This window comes from Giraffa tippelskirchi, chromosome 14 (assembly GCF_054371585.1).
Source record: "Giraffa tippelskirchi isolate mGirTip1 chromosome 14, T2T-mGirTip1v1.2.pri, whole genome shotgun sequence".
NCBI classification, from domain to species: domain Eukaryota; kingdom Metazoa; phylum Chordata; class Mammalia; order Artiodactyla; family Giraffidae; genus Giraffa; species Giraffa tippelskirchi.
Window position 1 is genome coordinate 45,917,509 of NC_137288.1, and position 27,222 is coordinate 45,944,730.

The window sequence follows — 27,222 nt, forward strand, 5'->3', positions numbered from 1 at the left end:
TAATTATTTCTCACTGTTTAAAGTCAAAGGCACTTTGAGGTACCTCAGACAGCCGTCTGTGTATCAGAGTGAGAGGGGAGGGAAAGGAGTCAATTTGCAAGCGCAGAAGATAGTCCTGATATTTAAGATTCTCTTACTTTTCCTTTTCCAGGTGGGGTCTTAGATTCTCTTACTCCTCATTCTCCAGACAGGGTCTTAGATGTCTCAGGGCCAGGTGTCAAAGGACCAGCATAACCACAGCTCGACTCTCTCACTGCTGGGGTCTCCTACCAGGCTGGAAGCTGGGGGTGGGGTATGGAACTCGGCCCTCCAGTCTCAGGAGGGGCAGGAAGGCACTGGGAACAAAGACTGAGCTTTGACTGGATGGTGGCTCAGCTCCCGTTCCTGCAGTGGCCACGGGCCTGGGGGTGGGGGCAGTGAGGGAGGGCCTCTTGGTGAACCTGTGCCTTGCCTTCTTCATGAACTCCAGTCTAGTCTTATGAGGTTATGAGCTGCAAATGAGGTTGGGCATACAGTTGTACCTAGCAAGTGCCTGTGTTGAAACCGTTAATTTGTTAAATGTGAACAAAATATATCACATTTTTGATAACTCTTAGCACACGGCAATTTTCTTTCTCCTCTCCTGCTACTCCCCTTCCCTCCTTCCGTATCCATTCTCTCTCTTTTATCCCTCACCCTCTCCTTCTGTCCTTCATTCACGGAGGGGTCCTAGTACCTAGCCTCTCCTTTAATTTCATCCCAAGTTTGCTAGAGATTTGTTAGTGTAGCCTCTATTGGCAGTGTAGTTGCTATTTTAAATCCTAAAAAAAAAGTTGTAAGTGGATGATGGATAATGTTTTGAGATAGTAATTGAGGTTTGTTTTTTTTTTTAGTATGTATTTATTTATTTGGCTGTACCAGATCTTAGTTGTGGCATGCAAACCCTTAGTTGCAGCATGTGGGATCTCGTTCCCTGACCAGTGATGAAACCCAGGCCCCCTTCATTGGGAGTGCAGAGTCTTAGCCATTGGACCATCACGGAAATCCCGAGGTCTCTTTTTCTCCATGTTTTCTTGTATCCATTGACCTTCTTTTACCACTGGGAACACAGGGTAGGAGCTTAAATGTACCACACTCAGGAGAGAGTTGACAGAGAGACGAAGTCTTAGCTCTGAATTCTAAAACAGATAAAATAAAATAGATGCACCGCAAGGACAAAAGTCTTGAAAGCCAAGGCTTCTGTTGTCAAGAGCTGGATTTTGAAGACAGAGAAGGATTTTAAATCCTGGAAGTTTGGCTTTGACCATCAATAACCAGCGGGCTCAACATTCGGGGGTGTGCCTGAGTGGGCCTGCACCTGTTCCTGAGCTGACTGTAGACTTCTCTTCTCAACTTCACGTCCAGTAGCTTGAAATCAGCCATGGCAGAAGTGTCTTTAGTGCAGAAGTGTTTTTAGCACAGAAGTTGGCAAATACCACAAACCTGGACATTTTTTTTCCTGGAGGGTCTGTCATTGAGGTTTTTGAAGGAGGGGAAGTAGGAAGAGAAAGCATGGATGAATTGCTGGGTAGACTTTTCCTGGGCTGAATCCGGGCGGAGGTGGGGGGAGCGCTGCAGAAAAATGTTCAGACAGGCCTGGAGCTAGGAGGCCAAGGTATTGCATCTCTGTTTCCACCTGCAACTCTGCGAGAAGGTGGCAGCTTTTCACACACGCAGAGTGCTTGTGTGAAAAGGCAGAAGTGACAGCAGGGCAGGTCTGACAGCAGTGAGGACGACTGGGGAGAGCTAGTCTCCCTGCACCTCACCCCCCAAGCTTCCCTCGAGTCCACTGTGGCCAAGCAGTTCATAGAGACTTCTGTTTGGACACCAGGATGGGGCGAGATCAGCTCAGAGACTTGGAGTGCATGGCCAGTGGGGTCAAGGACCTTCCTACAGGCTCACTAACTTTTTCCTCTGGTTCCTTCTGTGCTATCTTCTCACAATAATGAAACCCCATTTAAAGGGCAGCCATCCCTGGGATTCTCCTGGAGGAAGGCATGGCAGCCCACTCCAGTCTTCTTGCCTGGAGAATCCCATGGACAGAGGAGCCTGGCAGGCTACGGCCTATGGGGTCAAAAAGGGTTGGACACAACTTAAGCAACTTAGCATGCATGCACGCACAACTAAATACATTATATTTAAAACACATAATAATAAAAACTCATCATGTTCTAATAATTTTAGCATATTTAGTATCTATACATCTATTTAGTATCTAGACATCTATCTATGTCTATTGTGTGAAAATACTATGCAGTGGTTGTCACTGCATGAAAGTGAAGTGAAAGTGTTAGTCACTCAGTCGTGTTGGACTCTTTGTGACCCCTCCCCAACTCTGCCTTCAAGTGACTTCACATTGGTAGATTGAAATCAGCCACAGTGGAAATATTTACACTATGCAAATCAGCAAAGGATATAAATCGAGGCTTAAAAATACTGTTTTATTGATTGCACCGCAATCAAACCTGCAGTAATATGGTGGAGACAATAATAATATAGATTCAGCTTACAAGTGTGTTGTGCCTGTGGCCGTTACATTCTGAATAACACAAGAAATTGAGGAAATATTCTTCCAGTATTCAAAAACCTTCATCTGAAAAATTGCTTACATCATTACATCATTTCACTTGTGTCTTATTAAAATACTTGAAAATATCAGTCAACATTTTCGGTAGAACTGTACTTGCTTATCAATTGTCACTATTGTTGGCTGCAGACACAGGAGTTCTGCAAGTCAGTGAAATTCCATGAAAATCAATTGCTATGTGGAACTTAGAATGTTGTATGTTTTATTATTAGTAGCAGTAATAAATTGGGTGACTCATTATCCTTTACATCAGTAAAATTTATACTAAACTTATGTACCAATATTTACATGCAAGTATTTTTTGTTCTTGTTGGAGAGCCCATTGTTAAACATTTACCAGTGCATCACTGGGTAATTAAGTCACTAATCATTGCTTCACTTAGCAGCCATGACACCCAGAAGCCTTCCTTTAGAAAAGGACCTGGAGGCAGTGAAAAACATAAATATATTTAACTTCCTTTTAAAAAAAATCATGGCCAAAGATACATAACATAAAATTTAACATTTTAACCATGTTTTTCTTTTTTTAAATGAAGAAAGTCTATTTTCTTTAAAAAAAAAAAAATCTATTTATTTATTTGGCTAGTTGCAGCATGTGGAGATCTTTAGTTGTGGCATGAAAACCCTTAGTCATGGCATGTGGGATCTAGTTCCCTGACCAGGGATCAGACCCTGCCCCCTACATTGGGAGCACAGAGTCTTAGCCATTGGACCATCAGAGAAGTCCCCATTTTTTTCTTTTTCTCTGATATATTTGTCTTATGGGAATTGGTGTGTGTAGGTATCTATAATGAGGAATACTATTATTTCTTATTTTTATTTTTTAAGTTAAATGACAAATTTTTTAAGTTAGGTTTTTCTTTTTAATTGAAGTATAACTGACATACAATGTTATGTTAGTTTCAGGTGTACAACGATTCAACATTTGTATACATTGCAAAATGTTCACAATAAGTCTAATTACCATCTGTCATCATACAAAGTTACAATTTTTTTTTCTTGTGATGAGAAAAATTATAAGAAAAAAAGATTTTCTTTAAGATTTACTTTCTTAGCAACTTTCAGATTTGCAAAACAATACTATTGACAATAATTCCCATGCTATGCATTACATCCCTTTGACTTATTTATTATATAACTGGAAGTCTGTATTTCTTGACTCCCTTGATTCATTTTGCCCAACCCCTAACCCCCTTTTCCCTCTGACAACCACCAGTCTGTTCTTTGTATCTATCAGTTTGATTTTGTTTTGTTTTTTCATTTGTTTTGTTTATTAGATTACACGTGTAAGTGAAATCATATGGTACTTGTTTTTGGCATTTAACTTAGCATATCCCTCTTAAGGTCCACCATTCTGACCATTTTCAGTGTGTAGTTCAGTGGCATTAAGTACATTCACATTATTATTGAACAACCATCACCATCATCTTCAGACCATTTCCTCAGGCCAAAATGAAACTCTCTACCCATTAAACAACTGCGTATTCTCCACTTTACCAGCCCCTGATGACCTCTAGTCTACTTTTTGTTTCTGCAAATTTAACTACTCTCAGTACCGTACATAAGTGGAATCATACATTATTTGTTCTTTTTGTATCTGGCTTATTTCATTTAGCATGATGTCTTCAAGATTCATCCATGTTATAACATATATCAGAATTCCTTTCTTTTATATGATTTAATAATATTCTATGGTATGTATACACTGCATTTTAAAAGTTAAAGTACAGTTGATTTATAGATCCCTGGGTTGGGAAGATCCCCTGGAGGAGGACATGGCAACCCACTCCAGTATTCTTGCTTGGAGAATCCTATGGACAGAGGACCCTGGTGGGATGCAGGCTATAGGGTTGCAAAGGGCCAGACGTGACTGAAGCAACTTAGCATAGCCGATTTATAATATTGTGTTCAGGTGTACAGCAAGGTGGTTCAGTTATATATTTATATTTTTCAGATTATTTTCCATTATAGGTTATTGCAAGATATTGACTATAATTCCCCGTCCTATACAGTAAATGCTTGTTGCTTATATATTTTATGTAGAGTAGTTGTCCTTTGCCTTTAGCTAAAGGCAAAGGAGAAAAGGAAAGATACACCCATTTGAATGCAGAGTTCCAAAGAATAGCAAAGAGAGATAAGAAAGCCTTCCTCAGTGATCAAGGCAAATAAATAGAGGAAAACAATAGAATGGGAAAGACTAGAGATCTCTTCAAGAGAATTAGCGATACCAAGGGAACATTTTATGCAAAGATGGGCTCAATAAAGGACAGAAATGGTATGGACCTAACAGAAGCAGAAGAGATTAAGAAGAGATAGCAAGAATACACAGAAGAACTGTACAAAAAAGATCTTCATGACCCAGATAATCACGATGGTGTAATCAGTGGACTAGAGCCAGACATCCTGGAATGTTAAGTCAAGTGGGCCTTAGGAAGCATCACTACGAACAAGTGAGTGGAGGTGATGGAATTCCAGTTGAGCTATTTCAAATCTTAAAAGATGATGCTGTGAAAGTGCTGCACTCAATATGCCAGCAAATTTGGAAAACTCAGCAGTGGCCACAGGACTGGAAAAGGTTAGTTTTCATTCCAATCCCAAAGACGGACAATGCCAAAGAATGCTCAAGCTACTGCACAGTTGCACTCATCTCACATGCTAGCAAAGTAACGCTTAAAATTCTCCACGCCAGGCTTCAACAGTACATGAACCGTGAACTTCCAGATGTTCAAGCTGGATTTAGAAAAGGCAGAGGAACCAGAGATCAAATTGCCAACATCCGTTGGAGCATCGAAAAAGCAAGAGAGTTCCAGAAAAACATCTATTTCTGCTTTATTGACTATACCAAAGCCTTTGACTGTGTGGATCACAACAAACTGTGGAAAATTCTGAAAGAGATGGGAATACCAGACCACCTGCCTCCTGAGAAATCTGTATGCAAGTCAAGAGGCAACAATTAGGACTGAACATGGAACAACAGACTGGTTCCAAATAGGGAAAGGAGCATGTCAAGGCTATACATTATCACCTTGGTTATTTAACTTCTATGCAGAGTACATCATGTGAAATGCCGGGCTGGATGAAGCACAAGCTGGAATCAAGATTGCTGGGAGAAATATCAGATATGCAGATGACACCACACTTAATGGCAGAAAGCAAAGAACTAGAGTCTCTTGATGAAAGTGAAAGAAGAGAGTGCAAAATGTTGGCTTAAAACTCAACATTCAGAAAATTAAGATCATGGCATCTGGTCCCATCACTTCATGGCAAATAGATGGGGAAACAATGGAAACAGTTTTGGACTTTATGTTCTTGGGCTCCAAAATCACTGCAGATGGTGATTGTAGCCATGAAATTAAAAGACGCTCACTCCTTAGAAGAGCTATGACCAACCTAGACAGCATATTAAAAAGCAGAGACATTACTTTGTCAATAAAGATCCATCTAGTCAAAGCTGTGGTTTTTCCAGTAGTCATGTATGGATGTAAGAGTTGGACTATAAAGAAAGCTGAGTGCTGAAGAATTGATGCTTTTGAACTGTGGTGTTGGAGAAGACTCTTGAGAGTCCCTTGGGCTGCAGGGAGATCCAATCAGCCCATCCTAGAGGAAATCAGTCCTGAACATTCATTGGAAGGATTGATGCTGAAGCTGAAGCTCCAATACTTTGGCCACCTGATGCGAAGAACTGACTCACTGGGAAAGACCCTGATGCTGGGAAAGACTGAAGGAAGGAGGAGAAGGGGACGACAGAGGCTGAGATCATGAGATGGCATCACCAACTCAATGGACATGAGTTTGAGCAAACTCCAGGAGTTGGTGATGGACAGGAAAGCCTGGCATGCTGCAGTCTGTAGAGTCGCAAAGAGTTGGACATGACCGAGCGACTGAACTGAACTGATAGTAGTTGTATGTTAATTCCATACTCCCTATTTCACCTGCCCATGACACTTTCCATTTTGCTTTTTTTCTTCCCCTTGGTTGTGCTGTGGGGCATACAGGATCTTAGTTCTCTGATCAGGGACTGAACCTGTGATCCCTTTAGTAGAAGCATGGAGTCTTAACTACTGGACCACCAGGAGAGTCCCAAAGTTATTATTATTTTTATCAATCAAATCTGGAGGTGCTGGGAGTTGAACCCAGGGCCTCTGGATACTAAGCATGCTCTCTACCACTGAGTTATACCCTCTCCTTCCTCCACATTCCCCTTTGGTAACCATACATTTGTGACTGTTTCTGTTTTGAATATAGATTCATTTGTATTATTTTTTAAATTCCACATGTAAGTGATATCATATGATATTTGTCTTTCTCTAACTTACTTCACTTAAGTATAATATTCTCTAGGTCCTTCCATGTTGCTGCAAATGTTAACATTTCATTCTTTTTCATGGCTGAATAATATTCCATTTGCTATCTATACCACATCTTCTTAATCCAGTCTTCTGTTGAAGGGCACTGTTTCCATGTCTTGGCTATTATAAATAGTGCTGCTGTGAACATTGAGGTGTATGTATTGTTTCAAATTAGAGTTTCATCTTTTCTGGATATATACCCAGAAATAGGGTTGCTGGATCATGATTTTTAAGGGAACTCCACAGTATTCTCTGGGCTTCCCAGGTGGCGATAGTGGTAATGAACCCACCTGCCAATGCAGGAGACATAAGAGATGCAGGTTCGATCCCTGGGTTGCGAAGATCTGGAGGAGGGCACGGCAACCTACTCCAGTATTCTTGCTTGGAGAATCCCCTGGACAGAGGAGCCTGACGAGGAACAGTAGGGTTGCATGGATTCGGACACAGTTGAAGTGACTTAGCATGCATGCATGCACACATACTGTTCTGCATAGTGGCTGCACCAATTCACATTCCCACTGACAGTTATACCACAGGTTTTGTTTATCCATTCATTCATTTAGGGACAATTGGGTTGTTTCCACCTTTTGGCTGCTGTGAATATGCTGCTATAAACATGGGTGTACAAGTGACTGCTCTTCCCTTCCTTTTTATGAATGCCTTTAATTCTGGAGGCCCTGGAGGGCAGATGAGAGCTGGATGGGTCAAAATGAGACCCGAGGACCCATCTTATCTCTGTTCTCCCTACACACTTGCTGGCTGTTTCTGCTCCCTCTTCTCCAATGAGAGGCTGTGTGCTTTGGGAACAGCACCCAGAGAGGCCAAAAGCCTGGCCACTGGTGTGTGACACCACCTCATGCCTTTGCTGATGGGTGGGTTAAGTTCACTAGCCCCACAGTGTGAACCACCATGGCCCGCACCACAGCCACCCTGAAACTTCTGGCAGAAACCACGGAGGAGTGGAGGGCTGGTGAATGAAATGTCTTTGATATTGTGATAGGCAAGTGGCCTCAAGGGTTGAGGGTTATAAGTCGCTCAGTCGTGTCTGCCTCTGTGACCCCATGGACTATATAGTCCATGGAATTCTCTAGGCCAGAATTCTGGAGTGAGTAGCGTATCCCTTCTCCAGGGGATCTTCCTGACCCAGGAATTGAACCAGGGTCACCGGCACTGCAGGCAGATTCTTTACCAACTGAGCCACCAGGGAAGCCCCAAGGGATGAGAGGAGCAGCCAAGGGCCTGGCCTTTCTTTAGGGTCAGGAAATGCCAATGACACGGAATGACCAGTGCAATGTGGATCTAAATAAACTTTTTTTTTTAAATGCTGGCAGTAATCCATCCTGATTCATGCCTGGTTGTTGAACATGCCATCGGCCTTTCCCCAGATGGAACAAATTATTTGCTATTAGAAATTCATTTAAAAATAGCATAACCAATCAGGGTGTTTCCCTGTCCACATATCTTCTAAGAGGAACTGAAAAGAGAATGCAAATGGGAAAAGTTTTGTCTTTTTTTTTTTCTGAAGGAGAAAGCAGATTATCTTCAGTTCCTCTGAGCAAGTGGTAGAGTGGTGTTCAGCAGGACAAGGTTAGCGTGACGAATCTTTTTATGTGACATCAAAGGATGGGTGGACAGTGGAATCAAAGCTTGCAATGAAGAGCACTTCCAGATACATTTTTAAGGTCTTTTGTTAGGCTTAGAAAAGCTTTCTACATTGTGGAGTGCTGGCTGGTGCTGATATGTTAAGAGCCTTGATAGGGTAGGTAGCGGCAGAGAACTGAAGGATTGGGATTGCTGACTAAGGTTGGATAATGCACACCAGTCACCTTCCTCCACGCTGACTGCTTTCCGGTTCCTAGCCTCCAGACCCTCAGTTTACAGGCATCTGCCATCCATTCCTTAACTCTCATCCACATCCCCTGGAAGCTGAGTCTGTTCTGGACCTGGTTTCTACAGAGTGAGCTAGTGATCACCCGGGAGGAACCTGCTGTGCTGTGCCCAGGTGATCCTCAAGACCATCGCTGTGGAACAGAGTGTGCAGGTGCTCTGGGTGGAAACAAGCCACTTCAGTCTCTATCTTCACCTGGGCTTGGCATCCTTTTGCTCAGAGAAATGGGTATAAATCAGCAGAGTTGTGGGAGGGGTGTGAGTGTGTGTGTGTGTGTGAATCTTTATCTCTAGAAGGCAGGAAAACCTAAGCATGTAAGGAGTCAACATGCTTTATTGTTTTCTGATCCTATCTTAAAAACTGGTACTAGGGCTTCCCTGATGGTCCAGTGGTAAAGAATCTACCTGCCACTACAGGGGACCTGAGTTCAATCCCTGCTCTGGGAAGAGCCCATGTGCCACAGAGCAACTAAGCCCCTGTGCCACAACTATGGAGCCCAAGTCCTAGAGCCCCGGGACGTAACTACTGAAGCCCGTGAACCTAGAGCCTGTGCTCTACAACAAGAGAAGCCACTGCAGCGAGAAGCCCAGGTACCACAACTAGAGAAAGCCCTCGTGCAGCTATACAGTGCAGCCAAAAATAAATAAATAAAGATAAAAAAAAACAACCCTAGTACTTACCAAGCAGGCATAAACAACCCTCAGCACCACCTCTGAAACTGCTCTGGGGTAAAGCTAACTTCCACTTAAGTGAATTTTACAAGATGGACTTCCTATTGAGAAAAGTAAGCAAATTTCCACTTCAATAAAAATCATTTTCAACAGTTAAAAAAAAATCCAATCAGAAAATGGGCAAAAGCTGTTCTGAATACAGATGATATACAGATGGCAAATAAGCACATGAAAAGATTTTCAGCATCATTAGCCTTCAAGGAAATGCAAATTAAAACCACAATGAGCTATCTCTATATCTGTTGGAGTGCCTAAAATAGTGATAACAATTTGATGTTTGGTGTTGTTGACAAGGATGAAGAGAAGTTGATCACTCATACATTGCTGGTGAGAATGTAAAAGCTACAACCATTCTGGAAAACAGTTTGGCAGTTTCTTATAAAACAAATCATGCTATTGTCATACGATCCAGTAATGACTCTCTTGGGCATTTTCCCGGAGAAATGAAAGTTTGTGTTCACACAAAAATCAGTGTGTGAATGTTCATATCAGCTTTATTTGTAATAGCCCTTAAGTGGAAACAGCCCAGATGTCCTTCAACAGGATAAACAAACTGTGGTACATCCACACTGTGGAACAGCAGTCAGCAATAAGAAGGAATGAAGTATTGATGCGTGCAACAATTTAGATGCATTATGCTGAGTGAACAAAGCCAATCCCAAAGTGGTACAGGCTCTATATTCCACTTTATGTAACATCTTTGAAATGAGAAAAGCTTAGAAATGGAAAACAGTTGTCAGGTGACTGTGGTGGATACCCAAGCATGTGATAAAACTGTACAACTAAATACACACACACACACACACACACACACACACACACACACACACACACAGATGTACAGATGAAACCTGGGAGATCTGACTGAGACGGGAGGCTAGTGTTGAAGGCAGTCTCCTGGCTGTGATGCTGGGCTATAGTTTTGCAAGATGTTACCATAATGGGAACCTGAGTTAAGTGTTCATGAGATCTCTGTGTATTATATCTCACAACTGCATGTGAAGCCACACCTATGTCATTACAGTTTTCACTAAAAGAGCATAAATCATCAGCGTGACAGTTGGGCTTGCCACTCAGTTGTCCAAGTGCTTTACCTCAAGACAACCATCCCTATACAAAATATTACAAAGATGATAAAATTTAATACAATTAATATTTACTGCTTCAGCAAGGACACTTTTAAAAAATTAATTTATTATTTATTGGCTGTGCTGGGTCTAGCTGCATGCAGTCTTTGTCTAGTTGTGACAAGCAGGGCCTTCTCTCTCGCTGTGGTGTGAGGGCTTCTCACTGCAGTGGTTTCTCTTGTTGTGGAGCAGGGGCTCTAGGTATGCGGGCTCACAAGTTGCAGCTCTCAGGCTGGATTCCGCTCCACTGCATTTTCTGGGTAATTCCCTGATCTCTCTGCTCCACAGCGAGTTCACTGGACCTCGTATTCTTCCCTTCAGCTGTCACCATCCAGAAAACCCTGCCCCAAGACACTTTTCTCCTTTTTCACCATGGCAGCTGGTTACCTGAGAACTGAATTGCTGTCCAGGTGAGAATGACCGTTAGAGTGTTCAGTGTGGGAGGTAGGCATGCTCACACCTGAACAGGAGCCTCCAGGAGTTCTGGAGGAAACCGACGAGAAAGAAAGAAACCTGTGAGGAGGAGCAGCTCACTAGGATCACAGGCATATGGGGGTGATTCTGGAGCCCTGAAGTGACATCAGGGGTCTGACAGCTGAGAGCAAGTCAGAGGAATCGACTGATTAAATGATTGGAGGAGGGAGAAAAAAATCCACATAGCAGTGGGTTATCTCCTTGTGACGAAAGGCTGTAGGTTTTTATTTCAGCTGCTAATGAATGAAAGACATGCAATATTTACATGGTCAAAGGACATGTCGATCCACGATGTACATCTTCACTTACATGGCTGATTTCCTGGGTGATCGTATTTCTAACATTTCCACACTGTTCTCCCTTGAAGGTGTTTCTTTTTTTTGCTGGTTGCTCAGTCATGTTCAACTCTTTGCAACTCCATGGATTGTAGCCCACCAGGCTCCTCTGTCCATGGGATTCTGCAGGCAAGAATACTGGCGTGGGTGGCCATTCCCTTCTCCAGAGGATCTTCCCAACCTGGGGATCTAACCCAGGTCTCCTGCATTGCAGGTGGATTCTTTACCATCTGAGCCACCAGGGAAGCCCTTTGAGGTGTTTGGATGTTACTTATGTAGGTCATGTTTTAGTATTTTGGGGGCAAGTCACCTTGACATGCCTCCCACTGTAGTTTTCCTGATGAGGAGGCTTTCATCTGTTTTCTATGTTGAAAGAGGGGGCAAGGGTTGTTCCAGGGAGTGTCTGGATAATTCAGCAGCTGTATCAGGTTAACTTGGCTACCCCTGTCCCCCAACTTACTTTCCTGGGCACCCCAGCAGACACTTTGTACCTGAAATGCACACCCATGAGCTGAGTTATCAGCCTCCTGAGTGCTGCTTCTGCAGATAGGCCACCTGGCTTCTCTTTCAAGCCCTGAATTATAAAACAAGGTTGTACACGTTTTGGAAAATCCCTTTGTGTGTGTTCTTCTCAAAGTGCTACTTTGGTCTTTTTCATCTGGGCGTGGGAAGACGTTTCCACTTTTGCCTTTGGTCTCTGCTGACTTTAATATGAGCTAATGAGTAGTGGTCAATTCATATCTATGGAATAAAGTTTATAGAACTAAATTAATTTTTTAAAAATGGCAGCATTTGAAATGACTCTATGGCTTAGAAGTGACACCTGCTCTGTAACCAGCCTCCAGAGTTTGAACATTTAGGAAGTGGCGAGGATCCAGTGGCTTAGAGAGTATTGGGGTCACAGAGCCTCCTTTGTGCAATTTTCCTTAGAGATCGCAACTTAAGCACCCATGTGTGGCCTATGGGCCGTGACTTCCTTGGTCTCTCCTACCTGGTAATTCTCTTTTCCTTGGAGCCCCCACCACTGCCTGAAATACCCGTCCTGTTCTCCTGCCTCCATGAACCTTTCCCTGTATGACCCCTCTGTCCCATCTTGCTCCCCTGGTTCTCTGTAAATCCTGTGTGTGTGTGTGCTCACTCACTGAGTTGTGTCCACTCTTTGTGACCCCATGAACTATAGCCTGCCAGGCTCGTCTCTTCATGGGATTTTCCAGGCAAGAACACTGGAGGGGTTGCCATGCCCTTCTCTAGGGAATCTTCCCAACCCAGGGATTGAACCCACGTCTCCTGCATCTTTTGTATTGGTAAGCAGGTTCTTTACTACTAGCGCCACCTGGGAAGCCCCCTCTAAATTCTACCTAGTTGTTAAGGCTCAGCTCAAATTCTGACTTCTCTAAGAGGCTTTCTGATTCATCACTACTACCTCTGCAATACTGACAGTAATGATAACAGCTCTCAGTACTTAAAGAGTTACTAGGTACCAGGCCCTGTAGTAAGTTCCTATAGCATCTCATTCAATCCCCACAATAACCTTGTACCTTGAAGGTGCAGAAAACTTGGAGAATTTGCATGCACTGGCCATGTCATACTCTAAGTGACAGAGCTGTTACTCCTGCCCTGGTTTGTCTGGCTCTGAAGGCCATTCTTTTAACTCCTCTTCAGTCTGCCCTCCTGAAAAGTGTCAGTCATTTCATTGTGAGAAGCTGATGAAGCTAGGTGGGACTGACAAGGTCATATTGTCCACTCTTCTCATTTTACAGTTTTTCTGGTTCTCCATCTTGCTCATCATTTATTCATTCAACAAACATATATTAAATCCTTCCACATTTAAGGCACTGTGTTGAATCCTGAGTGTCTTTCCTGCTGCATGCTCCTTAGGGGCTCCTTTTGTGAGCTTCATGAAGCCACCCCCAAAGCTACCTTAGAACAGGGATTAAGTGAAGCCCCCGCCTCCTCTGAGTGTGGGTCTGTACAGAAGGGCCATGCACCACTGATGCCCCAATGTGGAACCCTGGTCATCGGCCTGTCTCACACTCAGAGCAGCTACGTTGGAGCCAAAAACTCTGGAGTGACCCCTAACTCCGGATAAGGGAGCCTGGCATGTGGCAGTCTATGGGACTGCATAGAGTTGGACATGGCTTAGCGACTAAACAATAACAACTAACTCTTCATTTACCTTAGACCTTTTATTTTTTTTTTAATAAATTTATTTATTTTAGTTGGGGGCTAATTACTTTACAATATTGTAGTGGTTTTTGCCATACATTGACATGAATCAGCCATGGGTTTACATGTGTTCCCCATCCTGAACCCCCCTCCCACCTCCCTCCCCATCCCATCCCTCTGGGTCATCCCATTGCCCCAGCCCTGAGCATTTGTCTCATGCATCGAACATGGAATGGTGTTCTGTTTCACATATGATAATATACATGTTTCAGTGCTATTCTCTCAGAATGTCCCACCCTCACCTTCTCCCTCAGAGTCCATAAGACTGTTCTATGCATCTGTGTCTCTTATTCTGTCTCGCATATAGTGTTATCGTTACTGTCTTTCAAATTCCATATACATGCATTAGTATACTGTATTGGTGTTTTTCTTTCTGGCTTACTTCACTCTGTAGAATGGGCTCCAGTTTCATGCATCTCAATAGAACCGATTCAAATGTATTCTTTTTAATGGCTGAGTAATATTCCATTGTCTATATGTACCACAGCTTCCTTATCCATTCATCTGTTGATGGACATCTAGGTTGCTTCCATGTCCTGGCTATTATAAACAGTGCTGCGATGAACATTGGGGTACACATGTCTCTTTCAATTCTGGTTTCCTCAGCAATCCCAGCAGTGGGATTGCTGGGTCATATGGCAGTTCTATTCCCAGTTTTTTAAGGAATCTCCACACTGTTCTCCATAGTGGCTGTACTAGTTTGCATTCCCACCAACAGTGTAAGAGGGTTCCCTTTTCTCCACACCCTCTCCAGCATTTATTGCTTGTAGACTTTTGGATAGCAGCCATTCTGACTGGTGTGAAATGGTACCTCATTGTGGTTTTGATTTGCATTTCTCTAATAATGGGTGATGTTGAGCATCTTTTCATGTGTTTGTTAGCCATCCGTATATCTTCTTTGGAGAAATGTCTGTTTAGTTCTTTGGCCCATTTTTTGATTGGGTCATTTATTTTTCTGGAATTGAGCTGCAGGAGTTGCTTGTATATTTTTGAGATTAATTGTTTGCGAGCTGGTCTGGTGAATTCAGCACCACCAGACTAGCTCTCCAACAAATGCTAAAGGATCTTCTCTAAACAGGAAACACAGAAAGGGTGTTTAAACACGAACTCAAAACAACAAAGTAAATGGCAACAGGACCATACTTATCAATAATTACCTTAAATGTAAATGGGTTGAATGCCCCAACCAAAAGACAAAGACTGGCTGAATGGATACAAAAACAAGACCCCTATATATGCTGTCTACAAGAGACCCACCTCAAAACAAGGGACACATACAGACTGAAAGTGAAGGGCTGGAAAAAGATATTTCATGCAAACAGAGACCAAAAGAAAGTAGGAGTCACAATACTCATTTCAGATAAAATAGACTTTAAAATAAAGGCTGTGAAAAGAGACAAAGAAGGACACTACATAATGATCAAAGGATCAATCCAAGAAGAAGATATAACAATTATAAATATATATGCACCCAATATAGGAGCACCACAATATGTAAGGCAAATACTAACAAGTATGAAAGGGGAAGTTAACAATAACACAATAATAGTGGGAGACTTTAATACCCCACTCACACATATGGATAGATCAACTAAACAGAAAATTAACAAGGAAACACAAACTTTAAATGATACAATAGACAAGTTAGATTTAATTGATATTTACAGGACATTCCACTCCAAAACAATCAATTTCACCTTTTTCTCAAGTGCACACGGAACTTTCTCCAGGATAGATCACATCCTGGGCCATAAATCTAGCCTTGGTAAATTCAAAAAAATTGAAATCATCCCAATCATTTTCTCTGACCACAATGCAGTAAGATTAGACCTCAATTACAGAAAAAAAACTATTAAAAATTCCGACATATGGAGGCTAAACAACACGTTTCTGAATAACCAACAAATCACAGAAGAAATCAAAAAAGAAATCAAAATATGCATAGAAACGAATGAAAATGAAAACACAACAACCCCAAATCTATGGGACTCTGTAAAAGCAATGCTAAGGGGAAGGTTCATAGCAATACAGGCGTACCTCAAGAAACAAGAAAAAAATCAAATAAATAACCTAACTCTACACCTAAAGCAACTAGAGAAGGAAGAAATGAAGAACCCCAGGGTTAGTAGAAGGAAAGAAATCTTAAAAATTAGGGCAGAAATAAATGCAAAAGAAACAAAAGAGACCATAGCAAAAATCAACAAAACTAAAAGCTGGTTTTTTCGAGAAGATAAACAAAATTGACAAACCATTAGCCAGACTCATCAAGAAACAAAGGGAGAAGAATCATACCGTAGACGTTTTAAAATCACTCAGGGCTTCCCTGGTAGCTTAGTTGGTAAAGAATCCACCTGCAATACAGGAGACCTGGGTTTGATCCCTGGGTCAGGAAGACTCCTGGAGAAGGAGATGGCAACCCACTCCAGTACCCTTGCTTGGGAAATCCCATGGACTGAGGAGCCTGGCGGGCTACAGTCCATGGGGTCTCAAAGAGCCAGACGTGACTTAGTGACTAAACCACCAGTAAATCCTACTGATGCTCAGCCTTCAAATAACCAACTCTTAAACCACCATCTTGCACAGGACAGCTGCAGTAATCTATGACTCTCTGCTCCCACTGTGCCCACCCCCCACCCCCGCATTATCTCAGCCCTTTCTCACATCAGCTTGAATCATCCTTTTAAAACAGGCCAGGTCAGATCACATCCTCTCTCCTTATGATTCCATTTATCACTTAAACTAAAGCCCAGCCCTTTCTGGGCACAAGGCACCACATCATCTTGTCCTTGCCTTTCTTTCTGACCACATCTCCCCCCCAGATTCCCTGGTTCCCTCTGCTCCAGGTAAGAGCTGAACATGCCAACAACACGCCTCTACCACATGGGTTTCATGTCGCTATTCTGTTTGAGAAGATCTTCTCCCAGAGATTCCCACATTCACCTCTCTTCTTTCTGATCTTCTCAGCAAGGCCTTCCCTCACAGCCCCTGTTCCTATGTCATAGCCCACCAGGCTTTCCAGCTAAGAATATGGTAGGTAGTTAATCTGGTAAGTTAGATAACTGTTTCAACTAGGAGTCATGGGAAGCCCTGAACTTTGTTGGTCTCTTTAGCATCTTTTGGCTCAGTGGTCAAGAATCTACCTGCCAGTGCAGGAGCTGCAGGTTCAATCCCTGGATCAGGAAGATCCTTTGGAGAAGGAAATGGTGACTTGCTCCAGTCTTGTTGCTTGGGAAGTCCCATGGACAGAAGAGCCTGGCGGGCTATAGTCCATGGGGTCACAAAGAGCCGGATACGACTTAGCGATTAAAACAACCACAACCATAAATTAGCATCAGAGATAGTCTGTTGAAAACTTAAAAAAATTTTTTTCTTATTGTGATAAAATACATAAAAGTTAACATTTTAGCTATTATCTTGAGATTTCTAGCACAGCTTTTAGCCTCCTTCTAGTGTAACTTCAACATGTGACTGACACCTTGAGGGGAAAGCTGAAGGAGGCTCCTCAGTCTCCAGTTCTGTCACTGCAGCCTTGGGAGACCCCCGGCGCTCCTGTCGGGCTCTCCCCTCTTCCTGGAAGAGACCCTCTGGCCTCAGCCTCCTCCCCAGGGGAACACAGATAGCAGAATACAGCTCCCCTGTTGGCATCTTGTCTCTCTATAACCTTAGTATCTCCAGCCATTATCTCTTCAGCAGCTCTAGGGCACTTAGAGATGGTTTTTTTCCTGATCTGTCCCACTTGGAAATCTGAATTCCCTTCTCTCATTTAAATGTAGAGGCTTTCCCTAGCTTGCCTTTCTTTTTCCAAGAATTACTGACTTCGGTTTGTTAAACCATTGCCTGGATCACTAGAAACCCCTTTCACCCTTATTTGAGTCTACTTTTTTCCCTCTCAGCTATCTTACTGAAGTAGATCATATGGTCTGTATGGTCAGGCCACTCAAGATGGCTGTTATCTTGCTCTTTGTATATCCCCCACTGGACTAGCATCCTGCTCACGTGAATGGGATTGCCCTCTGCCCAGGCTAGTGATCGTTCTAGTCTTTAGGCTAGAACGACTTCACCTGCTAGCTTTTGAAAGGGAAATATCTACCCTTGTGATGGTGGTTAACCTGAGGGGCTGAGAGAGACTGACCCTGGTAGTTGACCTGGTAACTCATGAGCCAATCTGAGGTCAATTCCCCCTATAAATAAATGGTAGCCTCCTCCCCCAGGTGGCAAAGGTTGCTACCATGGCTCGCCTGCCCAGAGAGGTGGAGTGTCACTCCAGGACCCTTTGTTTTGGACGTGTAAGATCCCCCTGTCTGATAAGTCATTGTCTCTGGGCTTTTTCTCTATCTTCAAGGCTGGGCAACCATAGGCTTTCAGACCTTTGGGGAGCAGCCCAACAGTTGGTGAGCAAATAGGAGGCTGAGGAAACTTGTGTAAACCCTGAGATGTTGGGAAATAAGGATGTGGAATGGAACATTGCTGGGGAAATCCTGAGGTGGCATGTGAGGTAACATGTGGGACCCTGTGGCAGCTGACCACCATGGGAGATGATGGAAAAGAAAGCTCTTCCGTTATACTGATGATATCCTGTTAATCTCAGAGTCTCTTTCAAGTTTAAAAGTAGCAGCACCATGGCTTGTGGCTCATCTGACTGCAGGGTGATGGCTGGCGAACACAGACCAAAGCCTTTGGACTAAGGGTGGATGAACTGTGAGGACTAAAGGCAGCTGAGTCGTATGGTTCTGCAGGCCGGGACGTGGTTGCAGAGGTGGTATAATCTCAGAAAGCTGAGACTGCCAGTATTCTGTTTAATGGTCATGGCCGTCCCTGAAAAGAAATCTTAAATTTTATCCCTAGTCTGAGCAGAGGGAATCTGTCTGTGGACTGAGCAACAGTGGTGGCCTCACTATGAAACTGAGTTTGACTGCTGGAACTAGAGCGAGATTCTGTTTTCTGGAACTCCATGAAAAGTGACCTGATAAGCCACGGGGCTCTGCAGTTTGTCCTCTTTCTTAGATTCTTGATACTGTGGCTTATGTTGTCTTATTGCATTTGCAGTATTTGGTTGCAGGGCACAACTATGTATTGACTCCAGGGATATCTCAGAAGAGAGTTAATCAAAACTGTAAGGGTTATGCAGGGTATGTGGGGTGGAGGGTATGGTCAGGCCACTCAAGATGGTTGTTCTCTTGCTCTTTGTACATCCCCTGATCAACCAGTCCCTGTTCACAGGAACGAGCTTGTCCTCTGCCCCAGCTAGTGATTACTCTAGTCCTCAGGCCAGAACAGCTCCAACTGCTAGTTTATTAAAGGGAAACAGCTACCCTTGTGGTGGTGGTTAATCTGAGGGGCTGGGAGGGACCTGCCCCAGTTGCTAGTTTCCTTGGTAACTGATGAGCCAACCTGAGGTCAGTCCCGCCTATAAATGGTAGCCTACTCCTCTGAGTGGAGAAGATTGTTGCCATGGCCTGCCTGTCATCTGTCATACACGGTAGGGTGATCTTTTGTCTCAGACAGGTAGGATCCCCTATCCAGTAAATCACTGTCTCTCTCCCTGCCTTGGGGCTCTTCCTTCAGTCTCGAGGCTGGGCAACTACAAGGCTTGTAGGCCTGCGGAGTGCAGCCCAGTATGACCTGAGGTTGGTCTGAGTTTCATCTCTTATTAGTTCTTACCAACCTTCGGAAACGTTAAATAAAACTGAAAGGGCCCAGAGTCAGCATGAATGATTATCTGAGTGAATAAATAATAGAAGGATAAATATTAAAGAAAAAAAGTCTCTTGTACATATCTTCAGCTGGATAATAGGCATCCTTGAATTTGAGTGGAGAGTAAAGTAACATTTGAGAGGGAAATGTCTTAGAAGGGAACTCGAGGCCAGCTGTTACTGCCCTATACGTTAATCTGGGCTATGATTTAATAAATTCCTTTTGCTGGGCAAATGTTCATAAACTGTTACTGGATTCTCTAATATGTAAAACTTTGCTTTAGAATTAGAGATGAATATAAGTGTTTTACAATATAAATGACGTAAAACTAGGGTCTCTTCTCATTTCCAGTGGGAGACCCCATCTAATTGATTCTGTTATATCCCTTGTTACCACTGAGTTAGTTACCAGCTCACTGAGAAACTGTCATATTCATCTTCGTATCCTCCCTCAGCTGCCAAGTTCTGGTAACAATCAGTAAGTGGTGGCTTAAATTTCTTCCCCATTCCTACTGCCATCTTCTTGGCCTAGATGTTCTTCATCCTTGATGTGCATGCCAAGTCTCTTCAGTTGTGTCCGACTCTTTGTGACCCTATGGACCGTAGCCCACCAGGCTGTCCATGGGATTCTCTAGGCAAGAATACTGGAGTGGGTTGCCATTGCTTTCTCCAGGGGGTCTTCCCAACCCAGGGAGCGAACCCACGTCTCTTATGTCTTCTGCATTGGCAGGCGGGTTCTTTACCACTAGCGCCACCTGGGAAGCCCGATTCCTTGGCAGATTACTAAATTTGTTGTTGTTGTTGTTCAGTTGTCCAGTCGTGTCTGACTCTGACCCCGTGGACTGCAGCACACCAGTCTTCCCTGTCCTTCACCATCTCCCGGAGCTTGCGCAAACTCATATCCATTGAGTCAGTGACGCCATCCAACCATCTCATCCTCTGTCATCCCCTTCTCCTCCTGCCTTCAATCTTTCCCAGCATCAGGGTCTTTTCTAGAGTCAGTTCTGTGCATCAAGTGGCCAAAGTATTAGAGCTTCAGCCCTTCCAGCCGGACACCAAACAGTAGCAGTAATGTATGTGATTACTCCTTGTCCCTCACACAAACTCATCTTATGTATACGGCTGCCTGATGATTATATCTAAATGAACACATTATTACCCAACTCAATCTTTTTGTCAGAGGATGTTTGAAAGCTCAACATGTTGCTATTTAGTTTTTGCTGTTGTCTTAAGCAGTATTTCTTAGATTTGACTCATAATAATCTGAGAATTTTAAAAAATGCTCAAGCTACACCTGAATCAAAATTCTCACAAGACGAGCCCAAGAATCTCTATTAAGTATCTGGGTGACTTTCATAATTAGGTACTTGCGGTTATTATACTAGCAGCATTAGTTATCATCTGGGAACAGTATGAAAATTAAATTTGGGGCCTCTTCTCACTTTGGGGTCGAGAAATCTGATTTAATAAACCTTCCATGTGATTCTGATGTACACTAAAGTTCAAATACAATGTAACTAGTCTGCAACAGTGACTTAGGGTAGTGGTTCTCAGATGTGGCTGCACACTAGAATCACCTAAGAAGGTTTAAAAAAAACCCAGAAAACTGATGCCTAGACTATACCCCCAGATACTCTGATTTAACTGAATTGGGGCACAAGAAGCATTTGACTAGGATATCATGGATGCTGAGGCTGATGTAACCAGCTGTCCATAATTCATCTCAGAATTTTGTGTTTATCTAGCCTCAGTGATTGGGGCTTCCCAGGTGGCTCAGTGGTAAGGAATCTGCCTGTCAATGCAGGAGATGCAAGAGACATGAGTTCGATCCCTAGGTTGGGAAGATCCCCTGGAGTAGGAAGTGGCAACCACTCTAGTATTCTTGCCTGGAGAATCCCATGGACAGAAGAGCCTGGCGGGCTACAGTCCATAGGGTCGCAAACAGTCAGACATGACTGAGTGTGCGTGTGCGCGCACACACACTGATTGGATTTATAAGGGGACAGATTTGAATGCTTAACATAAATATGTGCATTTAAAATACTGATTACTGATATTCTATGTAAACTGATTTAATTTGAATAATGGGATCTGCTATTAACGGTTTGAAAACCACAGGACTACGGACTCAAGTCCAATCTCTATTTATAAGACTTGCCTTTAAAAAGCAAGTTTATTGCCTCTCTCACTAATAATGCCCCATGGCCCTCCTCTCAAGCTCTAATTTATCTGTGGGCAGTATGCTTCAAGGGGAAAGAGCACCAGACCGAGGCCCCAGACTAGTCTTGTTCCAGCCTGTTGGGACCTTTCAAGTCACTCTCTTTGGGCTTTCCTTTCCTCATTACAAAGCGAGGGGCCAGAACCAAATTATGTCCAGAGCTCCTTAGTATTTTAGCATTTCCACATTTGGGGTCATTTCCCAACTTAGACTGTGTTGTCTCTCCTTCTCAAGGTTAATTCATCCGAAGGCAAGGTTCAAGTTCTATTTATCCTTAATATTTCTTTGGCACTCAGTCCAAGCTTCTTTGACCTCTTGGGCATCTTTGTATGTTGATGTCTGGTCTTCTACTGGATAATAACTGATGTCACATATCTCTTGTATATAAATGCCCAGTATATAAGTTCAGTTTAGTTCAGTCGCGTCCGACTCTTTGCAACCCCATGGAACTGCAGCACGCCAGGCCTCCCTGTCCATCACCAACTCCCAGAGTTTACTCAAACTCATGTCCATCGTGTCGGTGATGCCATCCAACCATCTCATCCTCTGTCGTCCCCTTCTCCTGCCTTCAATCTTTCCCAGCATCAGGGTCTTTTTAAATGAATCAGTTCTTTGAATCAGGTGGCCAAAGTATTGGAGTTTCAGCTTCAGTACCAATCCTTCCAGTGAATATTCAAGACTGATTTCCTTTAGGATGGACTGGCTGGATCTCCTTGCAGTCCAAGGGACTTTCAAGTCTTCTCCAACACCACAGTTCAAAAGCATCAATTCTTCGGTGCTCAGCTTTCTTTATAGTCCAACTTCACATCCATACATGACTACTGGAAAAAACAAAGCTTTGACTGGTTGGACCTTTCTTGGTAAAGTAATGTCTCTGCTTTTTAATATGCTGTCTAGGTTGGTCATAGCTTTTCTTCCAAGGAGCAAGTGTCTTAATTTCATGGCTGCAGTCACCATCTACAGTGATTTTGGAGCCCCCTAAAATAAAGTCTCTCACTGTTTCCACAGTTTCCCCACCTATTTGCCATGAAGTGATGGGACCAGATGCCATGATCTTAGTAAGTACATATTTATTATTTTTTGTCAGGACCATGAAGTATTTGCCTGTCATTGGTTTAATCAACAGCAACTATGTTGAAAGCTTTTTGCTAAGTGAGCTCTCATTACTGTACCAAAGGTTTCTAATTTATATCCTATCTAGCCTATAAATTTTCTTCTATAATAGTGTTCAGCCCCTAGTTCCCATTGATTATTTTCCAAAAATAGCTCTCTTGTGGCCTCTGCTGGTTTGACAGCAGACAGCTGCTTCACTGATTCCTTAAGTGCATAGTAAAGAATCCAAGTGTAAGGACACTTCAGTTTTCTAAGGAACTATTCTAACAACATCAACTCAGCATAGATAAAGATTTTGAGATGTCTTAAACTTCTAGGCTTGCTGAGAATACACACTTGAATGGTAAAACTTGAGTTATTTTAAATGCCTATTCTGAAGTGGCATTTTTCAGAATTAAACTCATGCTTGTTAGGGTGTCAGGAATCACAGTGTAAGATTCTTAGGTGTGTTCTTTAAAACTTGCCCCTTAGGAAAAAAAAATTGTCAAGATTTGCCTGATTCTATTACTTGTTATGTATTATACCTGGTAAAGATAAAAGTGCTTTGATGAATGCTTAAGAAACGTGTTGTTCAGTTGCTACACTGTGTCTGACTCTGCAACCCCATGAACTGCCAGTCTCCTCTGTCCTCCACCATCTCCCAGAGTTTGCTCAAATTCATGTCCACTGAGTCGGTGATGCTTTCTAAACCTACTAGTGTTGTGTAATAGTTTTTTTGCAACACTATTTCTTTTTGGCAATTACATTATGAATTAACGATGACCTAGGGAAAAATCTTTGCAGCCTTTCAGAGTATTTTAGAGGGCCTAAGAATGTTCTCCAAATTTTTAAATACATAAGCTAGATGCAATTTAAATTGAGTTACTAATACGTTAAGCCTACTAATAGCTGCCTTCCCAGTTGGGTTTGGGGAGATTTCTCACTGCATGAAAGGTGTTAGGAGTATTCTGCTTCACTTGCCCTTCTCTCTAGGTAGCGTATTATCTCCTGTGCGTATCTGGGTACCATGATTAAATCATTGAGACTGCTGCCTCTGACCACCTTAGGTTTCAGATGGTTTAGTCAGAATGCCTGTCAAAGGCAGGAAAGCTGTTAATCTAATGTTAAGTGCTGACATAGAGGTTTGGCATGTTTTCAAACGTTTAAATCGCAGGTCTTCAACTTTGAAAAGCTCACAGACAACTTGAAACTATGTAACTACATACAAACAGTGACTGATACATGTCTGTATGAAAATGCTGTTTAACATGTATGATGCTTTGCAAATGTAGACAGTCTTTTCATACGTATTAAATACCAAACCGCACTTCTCCATTTAAATGTGTATGACAAATGTTTTTTAAAAAGTGTCTATTACTTCATTTAAAGGTAGAGCTGATCAACGGCAGATAAGAGACCTCAGCTTACCCAATCTCACAGGGTAACTGAGGAAAAATGAAAAATGCTGCTTACAGGGTTGGAATGCTGTCAAGCCACCATCAGGTAGACAATCTCCTATTGTCCCTGCTTATGTTACCTTTTAAAAAAACAAATCACTAGACGTATACAGCTCTAACTGCTCATCCTGTGGTGCCCTGTTCCAATTCGGGTGTTTCTGACTCCCGCCTGTCAGAAGCATTACACTAAACAAGCTGATTCTTGAATCAGGCAACCCTGAGCTCTAACTTCACCTGTTATTAGAGTAGCTGAGTCACTGGGAAGGGCCTTCTGGAAAACTGTTTAAAGAGGGACAAAAGCAAATGATGTGTGCTTTTTTTCTTTTCTCTTCTACCTGCCTAGAACATGGACATGATGCTAGAGGTGGTATAACTAATAGAAGGATGGAGGCCACATATAAAGTATGAAAGAGCAGAAAGCTAGAAGAAATCTGGGTCCACCATGAGGGCACAGACCAGCTTTGGACCACTGATCTCCAAACTTTTCAACATGAGAAAAAAAACTAGTCATTTGTTATTTAATTTGATTTTGGGGTCAGTTTTTTTTACAGCTTAGTATTAAGTTGATTCATAAATTCACAAGATTATTTGAAGATTAAAATAAACTATGTGAAGAGTGTAGCACAGTTCCTGGCATATAGTAGGTGACCAGTGATTGGCTGTTATTGGGAGAGATTAGTTGACTGCCAACAGAAAACAAAAATCAAACACAGGATAAACAATCTGGGAAGGGAAGAGAAGAGAAGTGCTGAATAGAAGCTATGATAGAGCTGTTTAAAAAAAGAACTAAGATCACATTCAGAGCCAAACAATGTACAAAGAGGGTCTAACATATAAGTAGATACTAAATATAAGTGATTTCTAATCCTGTGAAAACATAAAACTGATGTCATTTAATTCACATGAAAACCTTGATCAATGAGGAAGATGAGGCTGGAATATTATGATCAGAGGATGTTAATCTATAATATATGGCAAAGGAAAGGAAGTTATCTGTGGTCTCTTTGAAAGGAATTCACTACAGAATAGTGTGTGCGTGCATGCTAAATTTCTTTAGTCGTGTCTGACTCTTTGTGACCCTATAGACTGTAGCCCACCAGGCTCTTCTGTCCATGGGATTCTCCAGGCAAGAATACTGGAGTGAGTTGCCATTTCCTTCTCCAACAGAATAGTATTTCGAGTTAATGAAAGAAAGAAGCTGAAAAGTTAAAGGAGTATTAAAATTTAGTGTTTTTAAAAAGACTTGAAAGTTGGGTATTAGAATGATCTACATAGGAGAATAATAAAAATCTGTAATGTTAACATGAAGTCACTGCTGAATGTGAATAGCAAGGGAAGATGGAGTAAAAAGAAGAGAGGAAACAAATCAGACCACAACTATTGTATTTTCAAAACTGTAATTAGGTATTACCAAAAAAGTAATAAACAACTCTTAATTTAGAGTGCAAAATAAAAGCACCTTGTTATTTTCAAGGTGCAAAAGCAAGAAAATACAACATAAACTTATCCACATTTTAAATAGTTGTCTGTGTGATGAGTAAATGCCATTTAAAAACACTTTCAATAGAAAAATGATTTATAAACCAGTTTACAGAAGATCAAAAAAAATCAATGTTTAACACCAACTTTAACTATAAATAACTAAAAATTGTCCTCTCTTCTGTTTTTGCTTCAACACTTATGTCTTCTGCTCTTTGCCTTTTGGAGAAAACATTGCATTGTAAGGCTGCCGTCTTTTTGGACGAGGACAAGGATCAAGGTCTTCTTTAATGTAACCTTAAAAATAAATCACAAATTTAGAAGACTGTGTTTGCAACATACATATTTTAGCATATATCCAGTTAACATCTGTCTCATGTCATGCCTTTTAAGTTCACATGATTTTTCTATTAGCCGCTTGTGATGATGAATGATTTTACTACTTAGCATCAGTTTTCTCATTTGTACTAAAAAGAACAGCAGACATTTTTCAAATGTGTTGTATACAACATTGTCTGGGATAACTCACAGTTCTCTGCAGTAGCTTCCACTATGCCTACTTAACTGCTGAGCTTATGGAGACCCAGGGAAGTCCGATAACTCACTCAAGTTCCTAGAGCTGGGAAGGAAGTGAGTGGGGACTCTGCCAATATCTAATTCCAGAACTGGGGCTCTTAGGCAATTTCCTATTCTACCCCGCCTTGGGTGCAAATGGGGATAAGTGTTAAACATGATCTTTCGATTATTAGGATAAATTTAGGTGCTTACCAAAAAGACTTTTTTTCAGTAGCTATTAGATGAGATGACATGGTCCCTATACTCTTCAGACTATTTGATTCTCCTAAGGGTGTCTCCTCCATGATGTAGTTTTTAGGGAGGACTGTGTCTGCCATACCCTGAGACCATATCAGGGGTGCAAACACAGGCTTTATCCAGACTAATTCTATCTGATGATCAGCAAGCAGAGACATCACGTCAAAGAGGACCTGCTAAAGGGGAAAGTGGAAGTATGGTAACAGCTGTAATAGACTTTGCATCTTTTGGAAAAGTTTCTATGGCTAAAAAGTCTGGAGCTTTAAAGCTGCATATGTTCTTCAATTCTATTAAATGTAAGTGCTGTATTTGAAGGAGTGAGTTGCATGTTAACAGTTTCCCAAACAAAAGTCTTTTTTACTCAAATATGCTTTATAAATAACTAGCATTCTTGATAAGTGAAGTTTTAACATCCAAATTCACAGCAGCCTCTTTAAAAAAAAGATGCTTTTCAACAATGTAACTTTGGCAACTTTTATAAAGTTACTTTATTAAAAGTCATTTCGATGACTAGACAGAAGAGAAATTACTTTCTGAAATTTGAATGATAAAAAAAGCAGAGTAACACATACACAATTCATTAATGTGCTTGTAAACAGTGATTCCAATGAAGTTATTTGAAGAGTTAAACGTAAGCCTTTTATCTTTAGGAAATTGTATTTGTGCCACAAAACTGGCACTCAACTTACAGCAGAAGGTAAAGAACCATAAAGAAAAAGTTTAATGTTTAGACGT

General features: G+C 42.0%; 1 protein-coding gene and 1 long non-coding RNA gene across 13 annotated transcripts in view; one reads left to right on the forward strand and one right to left on the reverse strand.

Annotated features, from left to right (window-relative positions):
* Positions 1 to 27,222, forward strand: part of LOC145534874 (uncharacterized) — a 51,220-nt gene that overhangs the window by 22,029 nt on the left and 1,969 nt on the right. The window contains exons 3-5 of one of the 2 annotated variants that reach the window (XR_014075028.1): positions 22,655 to 22,704; positions 24,128 to 24,241; positions 24,539 to 27,184. This is a non-coding gene — a long non-coding RNA (uncharacterized LOC145534874). Of the gene's footprint in view, positions 1 to 22,654; positions 22,705 to 24,127; positions 24,242 to 24,538; positions 27,185 to 27,222 lie in introns of those variants that run through there. The other variant, XR_014075029.1, reaches the window with a different exon arrangement.
* RBBP8 (RB binding protein 8, endonuclease) overlaps positions 25,576 to 27,222 on the reverse strand; it is a 57,904-nt gene continuing 56,257 nt past the window's right edge. For all 11 annotated transcript variants that reach the window (XM_081563174.1, XM_081563167.1, XM_081563176.1 and 8 more), the window contains one exon: positions 25,576 to 25,971. In XM_081563174.1, coding sequence (XP_081419300.1) covers positions 25,962 to 25,971 — 10 coding nt within the window. In that variant the 3' untranslated portion in view covers positions 25,576 to 25,961. The remainder of the gene's footprint in view (positions 25,972 to 27,222) is intronic.